The sequence below is a fragment of the Hipposideros armiger genome, unplaced genomic scaffold (assembly GCF_001890085.2).
Source record: "Hipposideros armiger isolate ML-2016 unplaced genomic scaffold, ASM189008v1 scaffold_1236, whole genome shotgun sequence".
NCBI lineage: Eukaryota > Metazoa > Chordata > Mammalia > Chiroptera > Hipposideridae > Hipposideros > Hipposideros armiger.
This window is the reverse complement of record NW_017732586.1, coordinates 133444-158445: the sequence shown is the minus strand read 5'-3', so window position 1 is coordinate 158445 and position 25002 is coordinate 133444. Positions and strand designations below refer to the sequence as shown.

The window sequence follows — 25002 nt, the reverse complement described above, 5'->3', positions numbered from 1 at the left end:
GGGCAGTGTCACTGGCCCTCATATGTGGGATCCGAACCGGGGCCCTCTGGCATCCCAAGCCAGCTCTTAACCAACGCGCCACTCGGCCAGCCCGACACGCATTTCTTAATTTGCTTATCCTTGCTATGTTGAAAAGCTGCCCACGGGAACTGTATTACTCTGTTCATCCCTTACATGCATCTTGTTTACACAGAATACCACTGCTGCAAACTGGTGAAGGGGGGATAGCTTATGGAGACAATGTACATGCATGTTTGTTCTCCCTCTTTGAAAAGGTAGCCAACTGCATGTTTAAGACACTGAAAGGGTCTAGCTTAGCACTGTCTGACAGAACCTTGAGCGGTGATGGAAAAATCCTGTACTTTCACTATCCAAAGGAGCAGCCATGAGCCACTTGTGGCTGCTGAGGACTAGAAATGTGACTAGTCTTACTGAGTTTATTTCCTTTAGTTTTAAGTTTAAATACTGTTTGTGATTAGTATTAGCCAATGCAGGATCATTTCCATTAACAAAGTAAGCACATCTGCATCGTGCCCTGCTCTCAAATTCAGTTTAGGAACTGGAACAAAACATGGCTCAGTTTACAGTTACATTTTCAGTGGATCTTATACAGCATGTTCATCCTCATTGGAAAAGAAAGCCAAAGCCAACAGGGTGTTCTCTCACAAATGACTGGAATACTGCGTTCTTCAGCACCTAAGACTTGAGCTCTCCAAGTGCCCATAGGATGAAAACTCAGATCCAAGAACAAGAACCCAGACCCAAGACCAATGATCTGAAAGATCGTTGTCTCAGGAAAGGACACTTCGGAGCTCTTCACCAGATACTGGAAGAGTCCCCACTTGTGGCCTCTGCATTTGCTGTGGATAGGTAGCCTTCTTACTGGGCAGGTCTCAGCTTACCCACTTCCGCAGGGAAGCTCCCTGTGGCCCTGTGTCAATCAGCTACTGCTGCTAAACGTCCCCTGGGACCCAGCTTTGCACTCTTCCTCTCTACCCTCATTACACTTACAACTTGTGTCTTTCCTGCTGGATTGTGAAGCGTGGAGGGCCGTGGCACTTGTCATTCTTGTTTATTACTTTATTTCCAATGCTTGCCATATAAACACATACTGAATAATTATTTGTTGAATGGATGGATGTGCTAAACAGCAGCTACTTACCCAGACCACATACAAATGAATCTGAGGTGACTTAGGCTGAGTCAAACTGGTTCTCAGATTACACACTGGTGGCCACTTGAAATTTGAGCTTTATTATTATTTTTTTATTATTCTGTTCTCTAGATTCCACATATAAGTGAGATCATATGGTATTTGTCTTTCTCAGTCTGACTTATTTCACTTAACGTAATACTCTCTAGGTCCACCCATGTTATCGCAAATAGTAAGATTTCATTTTTGTTGTGGCTGAGTAATACTCCATTGTATATATGTACCACCTCTTCTTTATCCAATTGTCTTTTGATGGGCATTTCGGTTGTTTCCATATCTTGGCTATTGTGAATAGTGCTGCAGTAAACATAGGGGTGCATATATCTTTACAAATTTGTATTTTGGATTTCTTTAAATACACAGAAGTGGAATTGCTGAGTCATAAGGTAGTCCTAGTTTTAATTTTTTGAGGAACCTCAACACTGTTTTCCGTAGTGGCTGCACCAATTTGTAATCCTACCAACAATGCATGAGGGTTCCCTTTTCTCTACATCCTCACCAACACTTGTTTGTTGATTTATTGATGATAGCCATTCTGACAGATGTGAAGTGCTATTCATGGTGGTTTTAATTTGCATTTCTCTGATGATTAGTGATGCTGAGCATCTTTTCATATGTCTGTTTGCCATGTGTATGTCCTCTTTGAAGAAATGTCTATTCAGGTCCTCTGCCCAGTTTTTATTTGGATTGTTTGTTTTTTTTAGTGTTAAGTTGTATGAGTTTTTTATAAATTTTTTTAAAAGATTTTTTTGGGGAATTGGGGGGAGGGGAACAGCGTTGGGGAATCGGGGAAGGGGAACAGACAGGTAGACAAATTGCTGTTTTTGTTCTTCAGTCTTGTTGTGGAGGACATCACTTCACTGGCCCATGTTGGTATTATCATTGCACTCTTCCCGGGTGAGGCATTCGGTTGCCGGTCATTGGTTGGCTGCTCACAGCGGCTCCTGGCAGCTCACACCGGCTGCCGGCCGATCACGCTGGCTGCCAGCCACTCACGTAGCTCACAGCAGCCCACTGTAGCCCCCCCTTCAGTCTACGCCGTCTCTGGCGACTCACAGCAGCCCAACTCCAGGTCGAGCTGTTGTTCACCATCTTAGCTGTAGAGGGCGAGTGTCACTGGCCCTCAGTGTGGGATCTGAACTGCAGCCCTGCTGCTCAGAGCTGGCACTCCCAAGCGAGCTCTTAACCAGCTGAGCCACTCGGCCAGCCCTCTTTATAAATATTTGATGTTAACCCTTTATCAGATGTATCATTGGTAAATGTCTTCTCCCATTCAGTAGGCTGTCTTTACATTTTGTTGGTTTCCTTTGCTGTGAAAAAACTTTTAGTTTGATGTAGTCCCAATTATTTATTTTTGTTTGTTCGTTTGTTTCCCTTGCCCGAGGAGATAGGTCAGAAAATGTCACTAAGAGCAATGTCAGAGTTTACTGCTTATGTTTTCTTTTGGATTTTTATGGTTTTGGGTCTTACATTTAAGTCTTTAATCCATTTTTTTTTAAAGATTTTATTGGGGAGTTGGGGGAGGGGAACAGCACTTGGGAATCGGGGGAAGGGGAACAGACAAGTTGCTGTCGTTTTGTTCTTCAGTCTAGTTGTGGAGGATGTTGCTTCACTGGACCAAGTTGGCACCATCATTGTGCTCTTCCCGGGTGATGCAGATCAGTCGCCGGCTTCTGGACGGCCACTCACGGCGGCTGCTGGCTGCTCACACTGGCTGCCGGCTACACACGGTAGCTCATGGCAGCCCACTGCAGCAGGGAACTGCAGCTTATGCCGTAGCCGGCGACCCATGGCAGCCCAGCCCCAGGTCGAGCTGCTGTTCACCACCTTAGCTGCAGAGGGCGGTGTCACTGGCCTTCATATGTGGGATCCGAACTGGGGCCCTCTGGCATCCCAAGCCAGTTCTTAACCAACGTGCCACTTGGCCGGCCCGTCTTTAATCCATTTTGAGTATATAAGAAGGTGGTCCAGTTTCATTTTCTCACATGTATCTATCCAATTTTCCTAACACCATTTATTGACTAGACTGTCTTTATCCCACTGTATGTTTTTGCCTCCTTTGTCATAGATTAAATGACCATATAGGCATGGGTTTTTCTGGGCTCTCTATTCTGTTCCATTGATCTATGTGTCTGTTTTTATGCCAGTACCATGCCATTTTGATTACTATAGCTGTGTAGTATAGTTTGGTATCAGGTAGTGTGGTACCTCCAATTTTGTTCTTCTTCAAGAATGCCATGACTATTCGGGATCTTTTGTGGTTCCATATAAATTTTAGGATTATTTGTTCTAGTTCTGTGAAAAATGCCAGTGGTATTTTGATAGGGATTGCATTGAATCTATAGATTGCTTTGGATAGTATGAACATTTTAAGGATGTTAATTCTTCCTATCCATGAGCACAGTATATGCTTCCATTTGTTTCTATCATTTATTTTCTTTTTTCAGTGTCTTATAATTTTCCAAATACAGGTCTTTTTACAAGTCTTTTTAAATTTATTCCTAGGTATTTAATTTTTTCTTGATACAATTGTAAATGGGACTGTTTTCTTAATTTCTCTTTCTGACAGTTCATTATTGATGTACAAAAAGGCAACCTATTTCTGAATATTAATTTTGTATCCTACTTTACTGAATTCATTTATGAGTTCTAATATGAGTTTTTTGGTGGAATCTTTAGGGTTCTCTCTATATAGTATCATATCATCTGCAAATAATGAGTTTTACTTCTTCCTTTCCAATTTGGGTGCTTTCTATTTCTTTTTCTTATCTGATTGCTGTGGCTAGGACTTCTAAAACTATGTTGAACAAAAGTGTGAAGGTGGACATCCTTGCCTTGTTCCTGATCTTAGTGCTTTTAGCTTTTTCCCATTGAGTATGATGTTAGCTGTGGGTTTGTCATATATGGCCTTTATTATGTTGAGATATGTTCCCTCTATTCCCACTTTGCTGAAAATTTTTATCATAAATGGGTGCTGGATTTTGTCAAATGCTTTTTCTGTATCTATTGATGTGATCATATGATTTTTTTTTTAAAGATTTTTTTTGGGGGGAATTTGGGGGTTGGGAACAGTGCTGGGGAATTGGGGGAAGGGGAACAGACTAGTTGCTGTCATTTTTGTTCTTCAGTCTAGTTGTGGAGGACGTTGCTTCACTGGCCCAAGTTGGCACCATCATTGCGCTCTTCCCGGGCGAGGCAGATCAGTCGCCGGCTTCTGGACGGCTGCTCTCTGCGACTGCTGGCCGCTCACGCTGGCTGCTGTCTACAGACGGTAGCCCATGGCAACCCACTGCCACAGGGGCTACAGCCTACGCCATCGCCGGCGACTCACAGCAGCCCAGCTCCAGGTTGAGCTGTTGTTCAGCATCTTAGCTGTAGAGGGCAGTGTCACTGGCCCTCATATGTGGGATCCAAACCGGGGCCCTCTGGCATCCCAAGCCAGTTCTTAACCATCGCGCCACTCGGCCGGCCCCGATCATATGATTTTTATCTTTCATTTTGTTTATGTGGCATATCACGTTAATTGATTTGCTGATATTGAACCAAGCTTGTATCCCAGGAATAAATCCCTCTTCATCATGGTGTATGATTTTTTTCAATGTATTGCTGAATTTGGTTTGCTAATATTTTGTTGAAGATTTTTGCATATATGTTCATCAGGGGTATTGACCTACAATTTTCTTTTTTTGTAATATCTTCGTCTGGTTTTGGTATCAGGATAATGGTGGCCTCGTAGAATGAGCTTGGGAGTCTTCCCTCCTCCTGAATTTTTTGGAATATTTTGAGAAGAATAGTTGGAAGTTCTTCTTTAAATGTTTGGTCAAATTCACCTGTGAAGCCATCTGGTCCAGGACTTTTTTTGTCTGTTGGGAGTTTTTTGATTACTGATTCAATTTTGTTAGTAGTAATTGGTCAGTTCAGGTTTTCTGTTTCTTATTGATTCAGGCTTGGAAGATTATATGTTTCTAGGAATTTATCAATTTCTTCCAGACTGTCTAATTTGTTGGCGTATAATTGCTCATAGTAGTTTCCTATAATCCTTTGTATTTCTGTGGTGTCCATTGTCACTTCTCTTTCATTTCCGATTTTATTTATTTGGGTCATCTTTGTTTTTTTTGAGTCTGGTTAAAGATCAGCTTTGTTTATCTTTTGAAAGAACCAGCTCTTGATTTCATTGATCTATTCTTTTTTTAGACTTTAATTATTTCTGCTCTAATGTTTATTATTTCCTTCCTTCTCCTCACTTAAGGCCTTGTTTGTTGTTCTTTTTCTAGTTCCTTTAAATATAAGGTTAGATTGTTTATTTGAGACTTTTCTTGTTTCTTGAGGTAGGCCTGTATTGCTATGAATTTCCCTCTTAGGACTGCTTTTGCTGTGTCCCATAGATTTGGGGTCATTGTGTTTTCATTTTTGTTTGTCTCAAGGTATCTTTTGATTTTTTCCTTGATCTCATTATTGACCCATTCCCCATTCATTATTTAGCATGTTATTTAGTATCCATTTGTTGGTTTGTTTCTCAGTTTTTTTTCTTGTAATTGATTTCTAGTTTCATTCACTGTGGTTGGAGAAGACAGTTCATATAATTTCAGTCTTCTTAAATTTATTGAGACTTGTTTTGTGGCCTATCTTGGAAAATGATCCATGTGTACTTAAAAAGAATGTATATTCTGCTGCTTTGGAATGCTCTATAAGTATCAATTAATTCCATCTAGTGCAGTGTGTCATTTATGTCTGCTGCTTTCTAGTTGATTTTCTGTCTGGACGATCTGTCCATTAGTATTCCCTACTATGATTGTTACTGTCGATCTCTCCCTTTATGTCGGTCAGTATTTGCTTTATATATTTAGGGGCTCCTATGATGGGTGCATAAATGGTTAGTAGAGTTACATCGTCTTGTTGGATTGATCCTTTTATCATTATGTGATTTTTTTTGGTTTGTTATTATAGTCTTTGTTTTTGATGAAAAGACATTATTGTTTTACTGTATAACATATTAGTGAATATACATGACTACATTTTCTCAAATGGTGAGACACAAGATAACAGTTCTCTTTAATACTGAAGTCCTCAATATCATCTTTCTTTTGGAAGATTCATTTTCTTATGACTTATATGATACTGTCCACAAGGATACCAATGGTATTTAGTGGTAAAGACTTATATTTTGCTAAGTTTTTCTATCACGGATCCTTGCTCCAAGTGTTCACCTTTTTATTCCAGTGTGGTTTTAGCACTTGATCCTGTGTTTCTTCATGATTATGCACTGGATCTGGCCGAGGGACAGGTTTTGTGTGTTCATATGAAACGCCCACAGAAGGATGGTAGCATATTATTGTCCTGCCATCAGATATCAAAGCAAGTTTTACTTTGCAATTAAGACATCTGGAAGAGAATATGTGGAATAAAAAGCTCCATTTTGAATTGGAAATAAATGTTTCAGGATGGATCTGTTTGATAACACCCATTTTACTGCTGCAACTGCCATGGTGAATCAAGATGCTTATCAGGTGGTATGAAAAAAGATGATTTGAAGGGAAACTGCTTTTAAAATTTGCCTCTAGGCATACCTATCTTCATCCCTTGATAGCTGCTCACTGTGAGCCTGCCATTTTGCTTCAGTCTGGGTCCTACAAGCCTATATAGTCTTTGTTTTAAAGTCTATTTTGTCTTATATAAGTATTGATACCCCATTTTTTGTTTGTTTCCATTTGCATGAAATATCTTTTTTCATCTCTTTACATTCAGTGTATGGATGTCTGTCAATGTGAAGTGGGTCTCTTGTAGACAGCATATGTAAGGGTCTTGTTTTCTTATCCATTCTTCTACCCTATATCTTTTGATTGGAGCATTTAATCCATTTACATTTAAAGTGACTATTGATAGATACATCAGTAAAGACTTCTTAAAGAAGTCCCTCTGACATTCCTTATAATATTGGTTTGGTGGTGATGAACTCCTTTAACTTTTTCTTGTCTGGGAAGCTCTTTATCTGTCCTTTGATTCCAAATGATAGCCTTGTTGGGTAGAGCAGTCTTGGTTGTAGGTCCTTGGTTTTCATCACATTGAATATTTCCTGCCCATCCCTTCTGGCCAAAGTTTCTGTTGAGAAATCAGCTGACAATCTTATGGGAACTTCCTCTTAAGTAACTAGTTGACTTTGTCTTGCTGTTTTTAGGACTCTCTCTGTGTCTTTAACCTTTGGCATTTTAATTATGATGTGTCTTGGTGTGGGCCTGTTTGGGTTCATTTTGTTTGGGACTCTGTGCGCTTCCTGGACTTGTATGTTGATTTCCTTTGCCAAGTTAGGAAAGTCATCATTTTTTCAGATAGGTTTTCAGTCCCTTGCTCTCTCTTTCCTCTTGGTACACCTACAATGTAAATGTTGTTACACTTGATATTGTCCCAGAGGTGGCTTGAACTATCTTCATTTTTTAAAAAATTATTTTCCCTTTTTGGTGTTCCAATTGGGTGTTTTCTGCTACCTTGTCTTCCAAGTCACTGATTCGATTCTCTGCTTCATCTAATCTGTTGATTCTTTCTTATGTAGTTTTCATTTCAGCTAGTGTATTCTTTATTTCTGACTCGTTCTTTTTTATGTTTCTTGTGTCCTTTTTTATGCTTCCTATCTCTTTGTTGAAGCTCTCACCTAGTTCCTTGAGCCTCCTTGTAACCAGTGTTTTGAACTCTGCCTCTGGTAGGTTGGTTGCTTTCATTTCACTTAGCTCTTTTTCTGGAGTTTTCTCCTTTTATTTGACAACACCCCCACCCTCCCCACCCCCATTTTGGCTGCCTCTCTGTGTTTGTTTCTATGCGTTCGGTACATCTCCTATGTCTCTCAGTCATTGGGTCACCTTATACAGTATGTGTCCTGTATGACCCAGTGAAGCAGTCTCCTTGCTCTCCTGTGTGTGTGTTCCAGGAATGTCCCTTGCATGGGCTGTGTGTGCCCTCCTGTTGTAGTTGAGCCTTGATTGCTTTTAGCACATAGTGGGTGGGATTGACTCTCAGGGTGACTGGCTGTGAGGATTGGCTATGCCTACAGTGTATGAGCTGCTGTGTGTGGGCTGACCCCATAGAGGGGGACTTGCCCCAGTGGGCTCCTGTGCTTGTTGTAACAACCCTTTGTGTCTGCTGCTTGTGGGGCTAATTGGGTGGTGCTCTGTGGTCTGAAGCTGGCCTCCAGGTGTGTTGGTTCTGGGGCCTCTTTTTTTTTTTTTTAAAGATTTTTATTGGGGAATTGGGGGATGGGAACAGTGCTGGGGAATTGGGGAAGGGGACCAGACAAGTTGCTGTCGTTTTGTTCTTCAGTCTAGTTGTGGAGGACGTTGCTTCAGTGGCCCAAGTTGGCACCATCATTGCGCTCTTCGCCTACGTCGCCATCGCCGGCGACTCACGGCAGCCCAGCTCCAGGTTGAGCTGTTGTTCAGCATCTTAGCTGTAGAGGGCAGTGTCACTGGCCCTCATATGTGGGATCCGAACTGGGGCCCTCTGGCGTTCCAAGCCAGCTCTTAACCAACGCGCCACTCGGCCGGCCCTCTGGGGCCTCTTGAGAGGGGCTCCCATGTAGGCCAAGGTCAGCCGCTACCTGTGACCAGTGTGGGACTACCTGGTAGGAGCTACAAAGCTATCTGTGGTTGTTCACCGCCTGTGCTAAACCTGGAGGTGTATGGGGGAGGCCATGCTGAAAACTGAGGCTGGCTGCCACCAGTACCAGGCCTGGAATAACTTAGCAAAAGGTCCAGGGCCCCCTGAGGCCTGATGCCACCTGCTGGCTTTTTGTAAGACTCAGCCACTTAAAGAGCTTCAGTTGGTATGTCAGTTGGGTGAGGCAGGGTTCCAGGTAGTCACTGAGGTAAGGTAAGTGTTCACCAGGTAAATTCAGATTCAGGTTTGGCAGCAGTGTTGAGCCCACGGCCCCTCGCAGAAGTCTCAGAGCACACGTTGGCCAGCTGCTGCATGCCTCAGGTATGCAGACCCCAAGAGTTTGTCAAGAAAGATTTTAGCGTGAGTTGGGGCTGGTTTGCAAGGACGCAGAAAGTACCTCTGATGGTGCTGCTTGAGTTAGCTGGGGCAGATCCCCAAGGAGTCACCGTGGTGGGGTGAGCGGCGTTCACCAGGCCAATGCAGTTTCAGATTTGGTTGTATGGGGGAGGGCTCAACACAGGAAAGATGGCGCTTACCTGTAGGCTACACATGAGGCAGGGTCAACATAGGGATAATGGAAGCTGTCCCACTATCCCTTGCTTTGAAGCCACACAACTCAGTCTTTCCCTATGTCTCTGATGCCTCTTGAGTTGCCTTCCCTCTGCCAGAGCACATGGTGAATGCCTGCAAGTCTGTGTGTAGGCCCTTTAAAGACATCTGTGTTTCTATCAGCCTTCCATCTCATCTGGATGGGTGGAATCCTCACTGCTTTTCACTGCCGGATGTAGTGGGGGTTTCTCTTCCCAGCACTGGAGCCCTGGACTGGGGAGCCCGGTGTGGGGCTGAGACCCCCTCACTCTTCAGGGGGGACTCTGTGGCTGAGATATCCCTCCCGATACTCAACCACTACACGTGGGTGTGGGACCAGCCCATTTTATGTCTCTGCGCCTCCTACCAGTCTCAATGTGGCTGCTGCTTCATATCCTTAGTTATAAAACTTCTGTTCAGCTAGTGTTCAGATGGTTCTTCAGGTTGATAGTTCTATAATTTAGTTGTTTTGTTTGTTTGTTTGTTTGTAGAGGGCAGTGTCACTGGCCCTCACATGTGGGATCCGAACCGGGGCCCTCTGGCGTCCCAAGCCAGCTCCCAAGCATCGCGCCACTCGGCCGGCCCTAGTTGTAATTTTAATGCGGTCATGGAGGCAGCAGGCATAGCATGTATCTACTCTGCCATCTTGCCCGGTCACCTGAAAACTTGGTTTAAATTTATTATTCAAAGACATTTTTACTTCCAGTATAGTTCAGCTTTAAGATTGCACTGGTGAATAAAGATGTAAAAGTAAGAGAAAGCAAGTATCACATTATGTTGATAAATGAAGTAGTTACAAATTAAAGGTTTTTTTAGAAATCTTTTTCCTCTGGACTGTGTCATACCCTGGTAGTGACTTCTGCAGTCACTACAGCCCACCTTAGGGACAGATGTTTAGGTGATTATCACATGGGTCTTTATTCTTTTCTGACATTTACAGTTTTGCCAGTCCTCTTAACCTCTCTTTTCTTTGTATTCCAGGACCCACCTCTGATGTTCAGTGAGGAGTACCAGAAAGGTCTGCTAGAGCAGTATCATTTGGTTCTGGATCAAAAACGCAAAGAGTATGTGGTTGGAGAGCTCATCTGGAATTTTGCTGATTTTATGACTAACCAGTGTAAGTGGAAGTTTAGGGGAATGTACCATTTCTAATATTTTCAGGCCGGACTTTCAGTTTAGGATATCTGGTTGTAAGAACAGTGGAAACAGGAGGGAAAAGCTGATCTAATCAATGCAGGTGACAGATAATTTCCAAGGAAAAGTAAGTTGCATTTAGCAAACAGCAATCACTTGCCTGCTTCCTAAATCATTTCATGGTAAAAAGCAAATGGGTACTGTCTTGAGGCAAAATGGCTGACTCATCTTGTCTTTTTAACAACAATATAAGGAAGAAGTGGACCTTGTATAGGATTTACTTATGGGATATTCATTATTCCAGGGTTGGGTACAAAGCCTGAGAAATGTATATATATAAACAGATATATACTTTTATATATATACTTTTACAAGGCGGGTTCACTGAATATAGGAAAGTGAAAGCGTTTTGAATGTAGGCGAGTTTAAATGTGGTCAAAGAAAACGTTATGTCCTCTTTCTCAAGTGGGGATAGATGAGGGCTACTTCACTTAAGCTCCAAATGAATGCTTCTCATTTCTTTATATACCTCTAGAGTATTCGTTTCTTGATATACCATAAACTTAGGATAGCAATTGGGGGGGGCGGTGGGGAAGGATTTGGTAGTCATGGGAATTACATTACTTACGGAGAAAGATGGGTCTTTGGACAGTTTAATTAAAAATTAGAATGGAAGAAAGAATGAGATGAGCCTCTGCTGTGCTTGGCAAATGAGGTTAAGGGCTTCAGGAAATATAATGGATGGTAGTCTAGTTTCATGAATGGGCGCACGACCTTTATGTAGTGAGAAACTAGCTTTGTGACCTTAGACAAGTGACCTGACCTTCTTGTCTTACTACCTTGCAGGTTCATGTAGGGATTCCATCTAACGATGTGCTTGGCAGTGCCTGGCATTTGCTTATTGTGGAGAGATTATTAGTGTTTTGAACTTCTTGAAGAGACCTACTTCCCATTTCACAGAAGCTGTGGTTTCACTGGAGGGTGGAGTGTGTGCTCAGAGTGCAGTCCTGACAGGCTCTCCAGCTTTGCTCCCTTCGCAGCTTCAGCAAAAGTGGGAGCCCAGCTGGAAGTGTCGGCCGGGACTCTGAAATCTAGTAGATGCTGTCTGGCACCTTGACTGCTCAGGACTCTGGCTCCCACTAGGATACTTATCTTCCCAAGGGTAACTGTTGTCTCAGTCCCCTTCCAGTTACCAGGCAGCTGGGTACCTGTAATGTTTTAAACTTTATTTTACAAGTAAAAGGTTAACAATTTTGGATCTTTTCCCCTAACAGATGAAAAATCCACGCAGGGAGCTGAGGTGTTTTGGGGGAGCGGTAGTTGTTAAAACTTTAACCCACTAAGTGGCCACTTCAGGGCAAGCAACCCTGAACTACATGAGGCTATTTCTATTTTGTGCTCAGCTTGGAACCCATCAGAAGTCACCTGAAACTTTTGTTTTGTTTTTAGCACCAACGAGAGTATTAGGGAATAAAAAGGGGATCTTCACTCGTCAGAGACAACCAAAAAGTGCAGCATTCCTTTTGCGACAGAGATACTGGAAACTTGCCAATGAAACCAGGTACCATCGATCAGCTGTGAAGTCACAGTGCATGGGAAAGACCCCGTTTACTTTTTAAAGCAAGAACTACCTCTTCAGACAGCAGGTGTCAGCCCCTCCTCCCTAAGTAAGACGCAACTTCCTGAACCGAGTGTGGCAGACCAGAAAGTTTCTGCTCTGGATTTTGTAGTAATTTGCTAGAAGGGAATGTGGAGGTGAAAATCAAGGCGCTTGTAGTACGGGAATAGAGTTGGCTCAGAAGTGACCATCCACAAATTAAATTATTGGTACTGCAGAAAAGCATCTCGTTATCTTTATGTCAAGCTGTTTTCATAGACATAACTGTGTGATTCTTAAGAATGGCCTGCTTCAGCACTCCGGCCACATGCACGACTGTGCTTCCACAGGGACTGCCGCACAGTCTTAGGCCACCTGTGCTCATGCCCCAAACCAGGCCAACCCTGACCGAGGGAGGGAAACTCCCTAGATGAGCTGAAGTCGCAGAACACTTAGACGTGCTGCCATGCTGGGATAAGCAACAAGGTCTGTGCACTGGTTTCCACAGTGTTAACCAAACAGATATGCCTAAGAGGTGAGAGCTGAAGAATGTCTGAGTCGGGAGGAAGCACAGGTTACCGGTTGTGCCAGGACATTGTTCCAGCCTTAGCCATGCAGTCTGGCCTTGACAGAAGTGGGCAGACGGCTGTGAAGGCCCAGTGGCCGTGTCATGACCGTCCCCACTGAGCATGAGGAGACCTCTGTAAATTAAACAGGCTGGGCCTACAGAGATGTAGACCCTTGAACATGTAAACTATGGGTCCACTTTACATGTGTAGTTTTTTTTACCATGTTGTCCAAACCCATGACATCACCTCTGAATGGGAGTCACATACAGGGAGGGCTGACTGTAGTTATATACCCAACTGTGGAGGAGGTTGGCACCCCAACACCCCACGTTGTTCAAGAGTCACCTGTACTCCGGGCCTTTGTGCCTCTGGATGACACCAACCTGCCCGGCTCCCAGAGGATCGTTTTTCTTTATGCAATCATTTCTCCTCTTCACAGGGTCCATTAAGGCAAGTACAGTCCATTACTCCTAAAGTTCAGTATTCCTCAATCCTGGTTTAAGGCTGAATGCTTTGGAAAAATACTCATTGGTATCCAATCACATGGAAGACCATGAACCAACACAGTTAACACAGAACTTGATCCACTTTCATTGTGGTCGATGCTACACGTCTTGACACGCCTCTTTCCAAATTCCATGAGAGAAACAGTCAAGGTAATTTGACCTCATTTTAATGGCCATCTTTAGACCGCTTTTAAGAAATGAGAGTGTAGTCAGTTCAAATAATAAGTTAGGAATTCTAGTGATTACATATTTATTTTTTTTTACCCCTGAACTTACTAACTTCCTTCAAGGAATCAAGTTTTGTGTTCTGGTTAATTGTCAAGGAATAATACATAAAACTCTTTACTTGACAAACAGAAAAAAATATTAAACAGGGCCGGCCGAGTGGCGCGATGGTTAAGAACTAGCTTGGGATGCCAGAGGGCCCTGGTTCGGATCCCACATATGAGGGCCAGTGACACTGTGCCCTCTACAGCTAAGATGGTGAACAACAGCTCAACCTGGAGCTGGGCTGCCATGAGTTGTCGGCAGCGGCGTAGGCTGCAGCCCCTGCTGCAGTGGCTTGCCATGGGCTACCGTATGTAGCCAGCAGCCAGCGTGAGCGGCCAGCAGCTGCTGTGAGCAGCTGTCCAGAAGCCGGCGACTGATCTGCCTCACCAGGGAAGAGCACAATGATGGTGCCAACTTGGGCCAGTGAAGCAACGTCCTCCACAACTAGAATGAAGAACAAAATGACAGCAACTTGTCTGTTCCCCTTCCCCCAATTCTCCAGCGCTGTTCCCATCCCCCCAATTCCCCAATAAAAACCTTTAAAAAATAAATAAATAAGTAAATAAATAATTTAAAAAATTAAACATAATAGACTCTTAAATGTTTTATAAATTAGGGGTAAGGCCCATTTCTTTTTTTCTTTTCTTAGAGTGGAGGAGTTAATAGATTTGTTGGACATTGACTTGTTTCCTCTCAGCCACAGAGAAAAAGAGCCAAACAAAAGTCCCTACATTTTCTTGTACATCTTAAAATACACTATATCATTACTCCATATTTATACTTCAATAAATCTTAATCTATAAAGCACATTTCTCATCACTGTTATCAGAAAGTCTGCAAATAAGTCAATTTTGCCTTGAATTTATTACTATGCTTCTTAAGAGGCTCATGTAAATCTCACCTTCCATTTGTTAAATTTGATCCAAGAATCAGATATGACCAACATTTCTGGAACTATGATATATTTTTATTCTCAAAGTTCATTTTCCACACAATGATGCCCACTCTAGAAAAGCCTTTTCTCACATTCTATATTTTAACTTCCAGAGTTTTGCACTAAACAGTAAAACCACAATAATTGGGAATCTCAGCCAAAGAGTATATAATTCTATTACTATAATGTATTACACATTTTAAAAAACTTGTTAAGGGGGCCAGTTAAGGTGGCGTGTTGGTTAGGAGTTGGCTTGGGACACCAACTCTGAGTAGCAGGGCCCCGGTTTGGATCCCACAGGAGGGCCAGTGACACTGTGCCCTCTACAGCTAAGATGGTGAACAACAGCTCAGCCTGAAGCTGGGCTGCCATAAGTCGCCGGCGACGGCGTAGGCTTAAGTGGGGCTGGCCAGCAGCTGGCGTGCACTTTCGTGAGCTGTGGTGAGCCACCAGGAGCGGCCATCCAATGGCTGGCAAGCAACTGTCTCACCCAGGAAAAGCGCAATGATAATACCAACATGGGCCAGTGAAGCGACGTCCTCCACAACTATACTGAAGAACAAAAGTACAGAAACTTGTCTGTTCCCCTTCCCCGATTCCCCAACGCTGTTCCCCTCCCCCAATTCCCCAATAAAATCTTTTAAAAAAAACCTAACAACTTAAGACTTAAAATAGTTCAGGCAATTCTGACAGTCAGTAAATTAGTTGTTAATAACTTATTTTTTAAAAATACAACAATCTATTCAACTTACTTAATGCTACTACAGATTAGTTTTTTTAGAAGACCCACAAATCTCCAAACTGTGATAGAGGGTATCTTGGATTCACCTCTGAGCGCTACTGGAGAGATGCCTAGCTCTTTGAGCTGAGTCTTCCTTTCCCCCAAGTACAACACCCTGGTGAGAGAACTATTGGTCTGGGAATTTCAGAGATGGCCTCCCCCAGGACTGCTCAGAAGAGCAGGAGGCTGTCACACAAAAACCGCTTGTACTGAACCCCCAAACATTTGCAGTGGAAGAAGTACCTACCTACTTAGGGGAGGGTTCCAGTACCCAGCACAGTGCCTTGTTGGGAGAAAATGCTTAATAAATGAACACATGGCTGCTCTACCCTTTTGTACAGGAGTAAAACAGCAAACCTGGTACTTGTTGCCCACCTGTCAAGGACTTCTCTGTCTTAACAGAAATGAAGGCAAAATAATGAGTTAGATCTTTTGTTTTCTAAAAGCCAAGATGGATCATCTTCCCTTTTATATTTGCCTTTCAGCACTGCCATTCACTGCAAAGTCTCCTGTCATCATTTCTACTTCATATTTATGATTGTTTATTGTTTAAACTGTCCACTTTCTAATAATACATGGGAGAACATTATTTTCATTAATGGGATGCCTTCAAATTACCGACAGGATGTGCTGTTTTTTAGTTTTCCTGCAGGTAGATAATTACATTTAGATAAATTCTTGATACACTTAAGTTCTTGAATCAAAGTATTTTTTTTTATATCTTCCCTAAGATGGGTGTCCCATTCACTTCTGATGTCTTATCATCATCATATCTAATTTGTGTTCTAAGGCTCATTTTACTTTGAGGCTTTTAGTTATCCATTATCTTCTATTTTCTGAAATGCATATCCAAATTGGGTAAAAGGAAACAGAAGGGTAAATTTTGAAAAAATGGTTTCGGTTTTCAAACTTGATAATCCCCGTGTTGCCTTTTAATGTACAAGGAAAAATCTCCTTCCAAAGAACATTCCAATGATGAACACAAATAAAGCGTCTGTAAGACCTGCTTCTTAAGTCCTAAGGTTCTAGCACAGAACACAACTGACCTATTCCACAAAATATGGCTGAACGTATTTCAAATGGATTTTTCTTTCTTGCAGATGTTACCTTTTTAGAAAAATTGTAAGAGTGGAGTACTCAAGGTGAGCTCAAGTAAAGCAGTGAAAAAACAGCTGATTAATATGTTCTGTGTGCTCACAAAACCGAAAGCACTAACACCTTTTCATTAATTCTTGACAACCACATACATCATAAGCCTACAGGAATTTCAAGAATTAGAATCTTTAAGAGAATCTCGTGTCTTCTGTAAGTTACATATAATTTAAGAGAAAAAGAATCAACTCAGTACACCTGTAGAAATGAGATTACAGTATGAGGTTACTTCAAGAATAGTTTGAATTCATTTCAGATTCTTTTTTGAAATGTCATACTACATACAGTATAAGAATGATGGCAGCACAATTTACACTGTTAACTTCTACATTTATTTTATACCAAAAAAGTTATGTGCAACAAATAAACATTCTTACATATTTACATTTGTTTTTACCAGTTAGCAAATCTGTGTCCTAAATCTCTGATAAAGAATATTCCTGTCTATATTTAAAGGGGAAATCTGCCCAGTGAACTCCATTTTAAATGAATGTTTACTCTGGAGTGTAAAGCACTAGTAATAAATATCTTTGATGGAACATACTATACAGATCATATACCTCATACTTAGGCCATGCTTAATAGTTTTATAACAAAACATTTCACCTTTTCTGGGCTAATTTGTCAAAAACATGTTGAACCAAAGTAGTATGGACTCACACCCTGTCCCTTTTGTTTTATTGAAGGGTAGTTCTCACAGATTAGGGATCCTAAGTGCTGACTAACACGTCTGAATAGAGATGTTGTAGTACTTGCATGTGGAGGGAAAATACATGAGGACAAAGGTTGCATTTAGGTACTCCTTCCCAAATAGGTTACCAAAAATGATAGTTGGTTTTCTGTTGGCATCTGTTTAATTAATACTGATTTTCAAGATCTGTCAGTAGTGGTACCAATCCAAGTTAGGAAGTAACTGCTGAAGATAACTGCATTTTTGTTGATGAGTCTTAAAAATAAATAGAAATACAAGCAAACTAAAGCCAACAAATAGTTTTAATTTCAGTGTAGTCTTGGTCCTCTATCCTACCAATAGGCCCAGAGATCCCTTGTACCAAATGACAGATCTTTGTGTCTTCACATGAAAATATTCAATGCTTTCACCATCTTTAAAAGTAATGATTTAAGGAGGGTACATACATCAAGTAAAAGTAATTCCTGGCACACAGCTAGTTAAACCTGAGTTATTTCACCAGAAGTTTACCCTCACTGACAGCAACTAGATGCAATGAAAAACCAAATGAAATTCTCCAAACCACCTAGATTGCCTAGAAATTGTCATCTAACTGTCATCTAACCACAAGTTCTCTTATTTCTTCAAATGATGTGACAAGTAAATAAGAGGCTTAATTTGTCACAAATCATTTCAGAAACCAAGAAACATGGAATTACTGCCAAAAACAAATTCAATTTTCCCCCTATCTGCTCTCCAATGCTGGTGGCTAGTAATTTTGCAGTGTTTGAATATTCGGTCTAAGAGAGTCACAATAATCCTCAAATTTATAACATGGTGTCCCCCCTTCTGCAGGGGCATAGACAATGTAGGGGAGCCTGGATTCTTCTGAGGCAGCGATACCCAGTGACACCCACCAGGGTCTGCCGCTCACTGAGGTGCTGGCACCACAGTGCTGGTAACTCATCGCTCAATGAGAAAAAGGATATTAATTCTGGGTCAGAAGAACGTGGCAACATTTTTTATACAACGGAAACAGTGGTGTTTTCCCCCCAGGAAAGCAAGGAAAACTTGAAGGGTCTGGCTGAACATGTGTACATTTTCTCATTGAGTTGTATACATTTACAAGAATGCAACATCAAGACAAGCTTTAAGTATACTCTGCTGATTGATCCAAAATATCATGAAAAACCATTTTAAATTGGGACACGAGGACCTTTTAGCACTACCAGTGTTCTATATACCACAGAGGTATCAACCCTTAGGCCATGTCCACACTAGTGAGAAAAGAGAAGCAGTAAACAGCTTGGTAGAACTGAAGCACTGTTAACACACGACTTCATTGTACAGTTCAACTTCAATATTAGGACTTGTTCATCCATAAACACGAGACATCTAATCAATGCTTTCTACAGTTCTTTATAGAAATAAGAACAATACACACATAAAGTAGGCATTGAAATATTCACATTTATGGGAAAACATCAGCCTGGATGAAATCTGAATTGAGCTATCTTACCAAACTGATCCGAACTCCTTAATAGGTCATTACGATTGAGATTTTATACCTGCCTTGGGCCAGAATACGTTGCATCAATTATGACAGTAGTTGGAAACAGTGGCTGACTAAACATACGTTTACAGAGCAGAGCCTGACCCCTCCCATCAAAAAGAAGGTGAATAAAGCACTCAATTTACGGGTCTATTTTTAACATAATGATTAATCTAATTGGAAGCAAAACATTGCTACTCCTTCTCAATCTAAGGGATAAAACGATCATACAGAACCTTTCTATAGAATGCAAGCTGTGTACTTTATGCTAAGGAAGGAAGGAAGGACAACTTCTGCCCAAGTGCAACACAATATTTGGTTTGAGATTTAAGACAGAAGGCACTTTAACATTTTGACGTAAGATGTTAACCATAGAAACATACTGTCACAATTTCAGCTGGGTGTATTCAAATCACTTTTAAAAAGCCTGCATTTGTGTAGTTATCAGAAAGAGTAATGACACTATTGCATTTCACCTTCACATATTTCTACTGTAGTATGCCTCCCAGTTAGGCAAATTGAGCAGCGAGCGCGTCAGCCCTAAAGTTTACAAATCTAATGTTTGACTCTAAAACAATTAAACCAGACATCCAATTAGTGCAGAAAGAAACAGGGAAAACACTACACAGCTACCCAAGAGCAATCGTACTTGGGAGCAACTAGGTTATACTGGTTATTTCAGAGCCATAATACTGTTTGGTTGACTGGCACCAATATTAAGGACAAATGTCTGTGTGAAAATTCAACTGTTCCAAGAGACTGTATCTTAAAATGCCATATTAATATTTCCAGCTTTTCTCCAAAGAAATCTACCCATTTTCCCATCTCTAGTGTCCTGAAGCCTTGGACTTGATGGTTCGGTCACATGACTTATTCTGTAAGGTTATAACTGATGTTTGACTTGAATGTCCAAACAGTTTCTCCCTTTCAGAGGAAGGACATGAAAAGGAACCAACCATCTTATTATTTTGGCTGTCAGTGCTGGACTTTTACAGCTGCCAGTACTTTTCACAAGATGCTCTGTATGGACCTACTACTTTCACTATTTCTTCAGTTAATGTTGAGCTGACAATTCTTCATTGCTACACTTCAACTAAACTGTGCAGTAAGTTTTGCAGGGTTGGATCCAATATTTCTACCTTTATTTACAAATATCACATAAATGGATTCTAGGTGACTCTACATGTTTAAATCCATTGGCTAAAAACATTACATATTGTAAACATGGCAATATTTAATACAGTATCTATTCTAAAATATTTTCATGTCATGATCACATTTGTTATACCTGAATTGAATTCATACACATTGGAAAATTACTAGCAATGGTTGCTCACTTTACCATTGAGGGGAGGGGGCTAGGGTTACATTTAATTATTTCAGAAACATCTTCAAAGTAAAGTTAAAGCTTGTCTTTGATTGGTTCGGCATATGCTTTTTTTTGTACCCATATTTAAAATTAAGATTGACACAGAAAATACCCTTTTAATTTACAAGATTTAAAAAAATCAGTTTAAGATCCTTAGGGAAAGTATCTGTTGTGAAGAATAAAAAAATGCTGTAAAATAAACTTAATGGAAAAGGGACTTCAGACTGTCAGATAAGAGTTTGTCAGGTGGTCAGTCCTGCTTGGGCTGCAGTTGCTGTTTCCAGGCCTCATTCAAGTAAACTAGTCGTTTGTAGTTGATGATAAGAAGAATGAAGTTCAGCACGTAGGTGACCACGCAGATGATGCAAAACTCCTTTAGCACAAAGTACAGAATGTAGGCCAGGTACAAAGAACCTACCACAGACACGATGGAGGATGTCATGAGGATTAAAGCTGCAACTGCACTTGCTGTCATGCCTGCAAGAGAAAGAGACACTTGGCTCAATCAGCCTTGACACTGAGAAAGTTGCTGAGTTAAAAGGTAACATTTTCTAATTTGCTACAGTGTTGGAATACTGATCTTACTGCAAAATACCATGAAATTTGAGGACAAAAACTACTGGCCTGTTTTGTTAACATTATGCAGGTTGACTTTGCATACAGAATACCAGTTTTATAGCTGCTATGTTTTTGACTTGTCAGTATTCTAGACGAAATATTACTTATTTCATAAAGTAGCCTTAGTTGAGACATACAAAGAAAATATAGAATCTTGCAATCACATTATGCAATGAAGCTGATTTGTAAAGCTGACAGCCCCTTTCCTAATGAATAAAGGAACATGAGGCCCACAACCAGGAAACATTCTCCCTGTCCTTTTCACTACAGCTCCCCATCTGTGGAAAGTAAAATTTGCATTCCCATGTTTAGATCAAATTTATAAAAAGTCCATAATGGGAAATGATCACATCAACATGCTGCTAAAGAAGAAAAAACAAACGAACCACCAAACATTTCATAAAAGGCTCACCCTGGAAGATAAGGGAAACCACACTTGGCCAGTTGATCACATGTGGGTCAAACCAGATCAAGAAACAAGGCAGTTATGTGTGTTAAGCGGGGACCCTCATGACAAAAACCTGCCTCAATTCTGGATGCTATCTGACATCTTTACACATATTGTTTTGTCATTTCCTGTAGCTAACAGTATGGAGAATGTGCATTTATTTTCAAGGACAGAGACGGCAGAGCATATTAAACTACCTTCTCACTCAACAACTAACTAATGGGTAAGAATAACATAACGGGAAAATAATAGGTGGCGGCAGGGCTGCAGAGGTCAGGTAAGGAGCCAAACATCCTGCTGCCTGTTGAGGAGGAGCTGTGTGCAGGCTGCAGCTACGGCCTGGCTTGCCCAGGCACCATCAGTACAAGAGCATGAGGCTTTACCGAGGTTCTTCAAGACTAAGATGCCGTCGGGTTACTTATGCCAGGGACTGGCAAATCCAACTGGCCACCTGCTTTTGTAAATAAAGATTTATGGGAACCTAGCCACACACTGCCTCAGGTAAGGTTGTGGCTGCTTTCACACTAGAATGCCTGTATTGAGCAGCTGCAACAGCCAGCAAAGCCTAAATGATTTTCTCTCTGGCTCTTTACTAAACAAGTTTGCTGATCTCACCTTTGCTAAACATCTAAAACTACAAAAATTAAGCTGTCACTTTAACTTATGCCTAAGAAATTAGTTTCAAAATTACATGGACAAGTTATTTAATTTCTCTGTGCCACTCTTTTCCTTAACTGCAAAATTGGGATAATAATCATGAGCACCTCCTAAGACTATTGTGCAGATTAGAAGAGCTAATAATTATAAACACTTAGACTGTTCCCTAAATACTAGCTGTTAGTTAAATGCTTGAATCAAACTTGTCCTAATGTAATGTAACTGATGGCTTGGGATAAAATTTCCAATGGAATTTAAAATGTAATAAATGATTGTATTATACAATCAAGTAATGGAATTTTTGCAGCTGTAAAAAAGAACCAAGACATTTAATGTACTACTATGGAAAGCACCATAATATATATTAGTCAAGCAAAACAAAAAAAACTACACAGAACAGTGTGTATAGTATCTGCCTTTTATGTTTAAAAAAGGAGGAAAAATTAAAATTCTATGCTTGTATGTTCTTGTGTATGCCTAAAGAAACTATAATGACAATAACAAAAAGCTACTGGTCAGGGATCAGAAGCAGGGGGAAGTGGGCAGAGGGTGGGACAGGCTTTTCACCGTATAGCATTTTACTTTTTTTTTTTAAACTTTTGAACGACATGAATGTATTACCTATGGAAAAATTAAAGTAAAAATACAGTATCTCAAACAATGTAGCAGGGAGTGAAGAACATGCACTCTGGAAACTTAGATGAGTTTAAATATGCCTCTAATGGTAAAGACACTGATATTAAAAATGCATGTGAATGCATATATGTGAATAGAAAAAATACATGATACATGGTTTAAAATGTGTATAATGAAATTAAATATAATAAACAGAAATTTGTTCTATCTCTCTCTCTAAAAATTAACATAGTCAAAAGCATTTCTTAGGTTATTTTAATTTAGGTTTATACTTTCTATAGTGGAAGTCTCAGCCCAGCCCCCAACCACCAGATCCACTTCCATACATTTACATGTATATAAACATACAGCTTGTCCTATACCTGTTATACCACAATTTGCTTTCTTCGCTAAACTACGTCTTGATCTTTCCAGGGCATACATGTAGACCTACTTTTTCTTTATTGGGTACGTTGTTTTCCAATATGAATGTAACCTAATGTAGTCAACCATTACATTTTGCTAAGCTACTTCCAATTTTTTGCTATTTTAAACTGTACTGCTATGACTATCCTTGTGCATATTTTTATATTTCTGCAGGATATATAGGTATGGAATTGGGCAAACTTGATAGGACTATTGAGAAAAATTTAGGTTCACAATTTGCCTCATAACAAATAAACTTCAGCTAGACAGAAGAGCACAGAGGAGCTGGCAGATGATAGGATGAAACATTAACAATTAAAATATTATACAGGGACAAAAATGGATGAACTTAACTCTGAAAGTATAAAAACTGTTGTGAAATCAAAATTCACAAAACTAACATAAAAAAGGACAGAAAATGGGTTAAGTGTTTGTAACAAATATGAAAATGGATTTATTATCTGGGGTCCCAATTACTAAATTGCCAATAAAAGGAAATTAAAATATAGTAAAATTAAAATAGCTACTAATATGTAAGTATTAAGTGTTTTATAGAAAATACTTTTTAAAAATGAAGCGGGGTAAAGCTTTGGGAAAACCTGACAATTGAAGGAAAAGCAGTTTGTTAAACTACTGGTTCTATCATTAACGTACACTTTTATTTAATAAAGACAAACTTCAGGGCAAAAACACAAAGTACTAAATGGAATGTAACAAAAAAATACCTTATTTTTGTATTGCTGTATAAATACTTACCAAGTAATAACTGTAGTATATAAAATATAAGTCCAAAGACACTGTTTGGCTGGTTTAATACACCATCCTTTCCAAAAATGGAACCCAAAAGACCAAATCCTCGACCCCATCTGTAAAATAAGGAAAACCAGTAACCCTATATTTGAGTTTTCCAATTTTGAAAAATGTAAAATTATCTGAGAATGTCATGCCAATATATCCATCTGAATTCTCTAAGGTGACAATTTCTATATAGTCTCTTTTCCAAAACGTAGAGCAAAGTATTCTTTTTCTGAGGGCATTAGGAGGGCTAATTTGCAGAAGAAGGGTTCTCTCAATTTCAGCTAGGGTCTCTTAGCAGCAGCAGCAGCAACAGCAGCATTGATATTTTGGGCTAATTCTTTGTGGTGAGGTGGTTCAGTGCATCACAGGGTATTTAATTAGCAGTATCCTTTGCCCCTACCCAGTAGATTTTAGCAGTACCCTGCCAGTTTTGACAAACAAAAATATCTTTAACCATTGCCAAATGTCCCCTGGAGAAAAATCACCCCTAGTTGAAAGACACTGATATAAGTTGCCTATTTCTCCATTCATAGTATGTAGACTGAAAGAAGCCCAAGAACGCATGGAATGTACACCTATAATTAGAGCACTTCCTCCTGAGAGAAAACTGAGAGCCAGTTGAATAGCTTCTGCACAACAAATAGAGACCGTGTAGAGAAGACTGGGGACACGCAAGAGCTCTCTCGGAGCTGATGGAATGCTCCAGGACCAGAGGAACTGGTGAGCGCCACTGTTTAGTTTCCTGGGTTCTTGGGCAGACTGCAGGGCTGCTGCAGCACACACCCGGCCAACCTTCCCAGAACTAACTCCAGCAGGAACAGGAGGGCGCCACAGCGTGCATGCAGGGGGCTCTCTGCCTGGAGATTGATCCAGTGAGGAGACAGGGCATTGGAGAGAGTGTAGAGCTAGCAAAACATTGTGGTACCCACTCATAGGGCTGCCCTGTCCATAAGCTGCAGACAGTGGAGTGCTGCTGTGCACGAACGTGGGACTGCCCCACTGGGAGAAAGTGCGGAGCCAGCAAAGCATTATGGTACTGACAGCAGGGCTGCTCTGTACAGAGTGAATGGGGAGCTGCTGCTCCTGCTTGTGGGGCTGCTCCAACACAAGAGGGTGCAAAACTAGAAAAGTGCACACTCATGGTCTGCCTCATCTAGAGAAAGTGAGGAGCTAGTAGGGTTTTGCAATGCACTCACTCAGAGCAGCCCTGCCCAGGCCCAGCTGGAGCCACGGGTATGCACCACACACACCTGCTCCGACTGCAACCAGCCTGCCAAAACTATCCTGCCCAGTCTGCACAGAGGCTACTTTTTCAAGATTGGGAGAGATGGCTATTTCATCTAACTCATAGGAACAAACAGAGAAAGTCAAACAAAATGGGGAGGCAGAAGAATATGCCCCAAATGAAGGAACAGGAAAAAACCCCGGGGGGGGGTGCTGACAGGGGGGGAAGGCAAGACA

At 41.0% G+C, this 25002-nt stretch overlaps 2 protein-coding genes and 1 pseudogene across 3 annotated transcripts in view; 1 reads left to right on the top strand and 2 right to left on the bottom strand.

Moving 5' to 3' along the window:
* GUSB (glucuronidase beta) overlaps positions 1-13668 on the top strand; it is a 24893-nt gene extending 11225 nt beyond the window's left edge. For both annotated transcript variants that reach the window (XM_019633066.1, XM_019633067.1), the window contains 2 exons: positions 10427-10562; positions 12029-13668. In XM_019633066.1, the coding sequence (XP_019488611.1) occupies positions 10427-10562; positions 12029-12198 (306 nt within the window). In that variant the 3' untranslated portion in view covers positions 12199-13668. The remainder of the gene's footprint in view (positions 1-10426; positions 10563-12028) is intronic.
* On the bottom strand, positions 6287-7155 carry LOC109376917 (39S ribosomal protein L42, mitochondrial pseudogene; annotated as a pseudogene).
* Positions 13669-16697: 3029 nt separating the features above from the next.
* The window catches only part of VKORC1L1 (vitamin K epoxide reductase complex subunit 1L1), an 89642-nt gene continuing 81337 nt past the window's right edge, over positions 16698-25002 (bottom strand). The window contains exons 2-3 of the mRNA XM_019633065.1: positions 23500-23609; positions 16698-20456 (exon numbers count right to left, since the gene is read on the bottom strand). Of these exons, the coding sequence (XP_019488610.1) occupies positions 20230-20456; positions 23500-23609 (337 nt within the window). The 3' untranslated portion in view covers positions 16698-20229. The remainder of the gene's footprint in view (positions 20457-23499; positions 23610-25002) is intronic.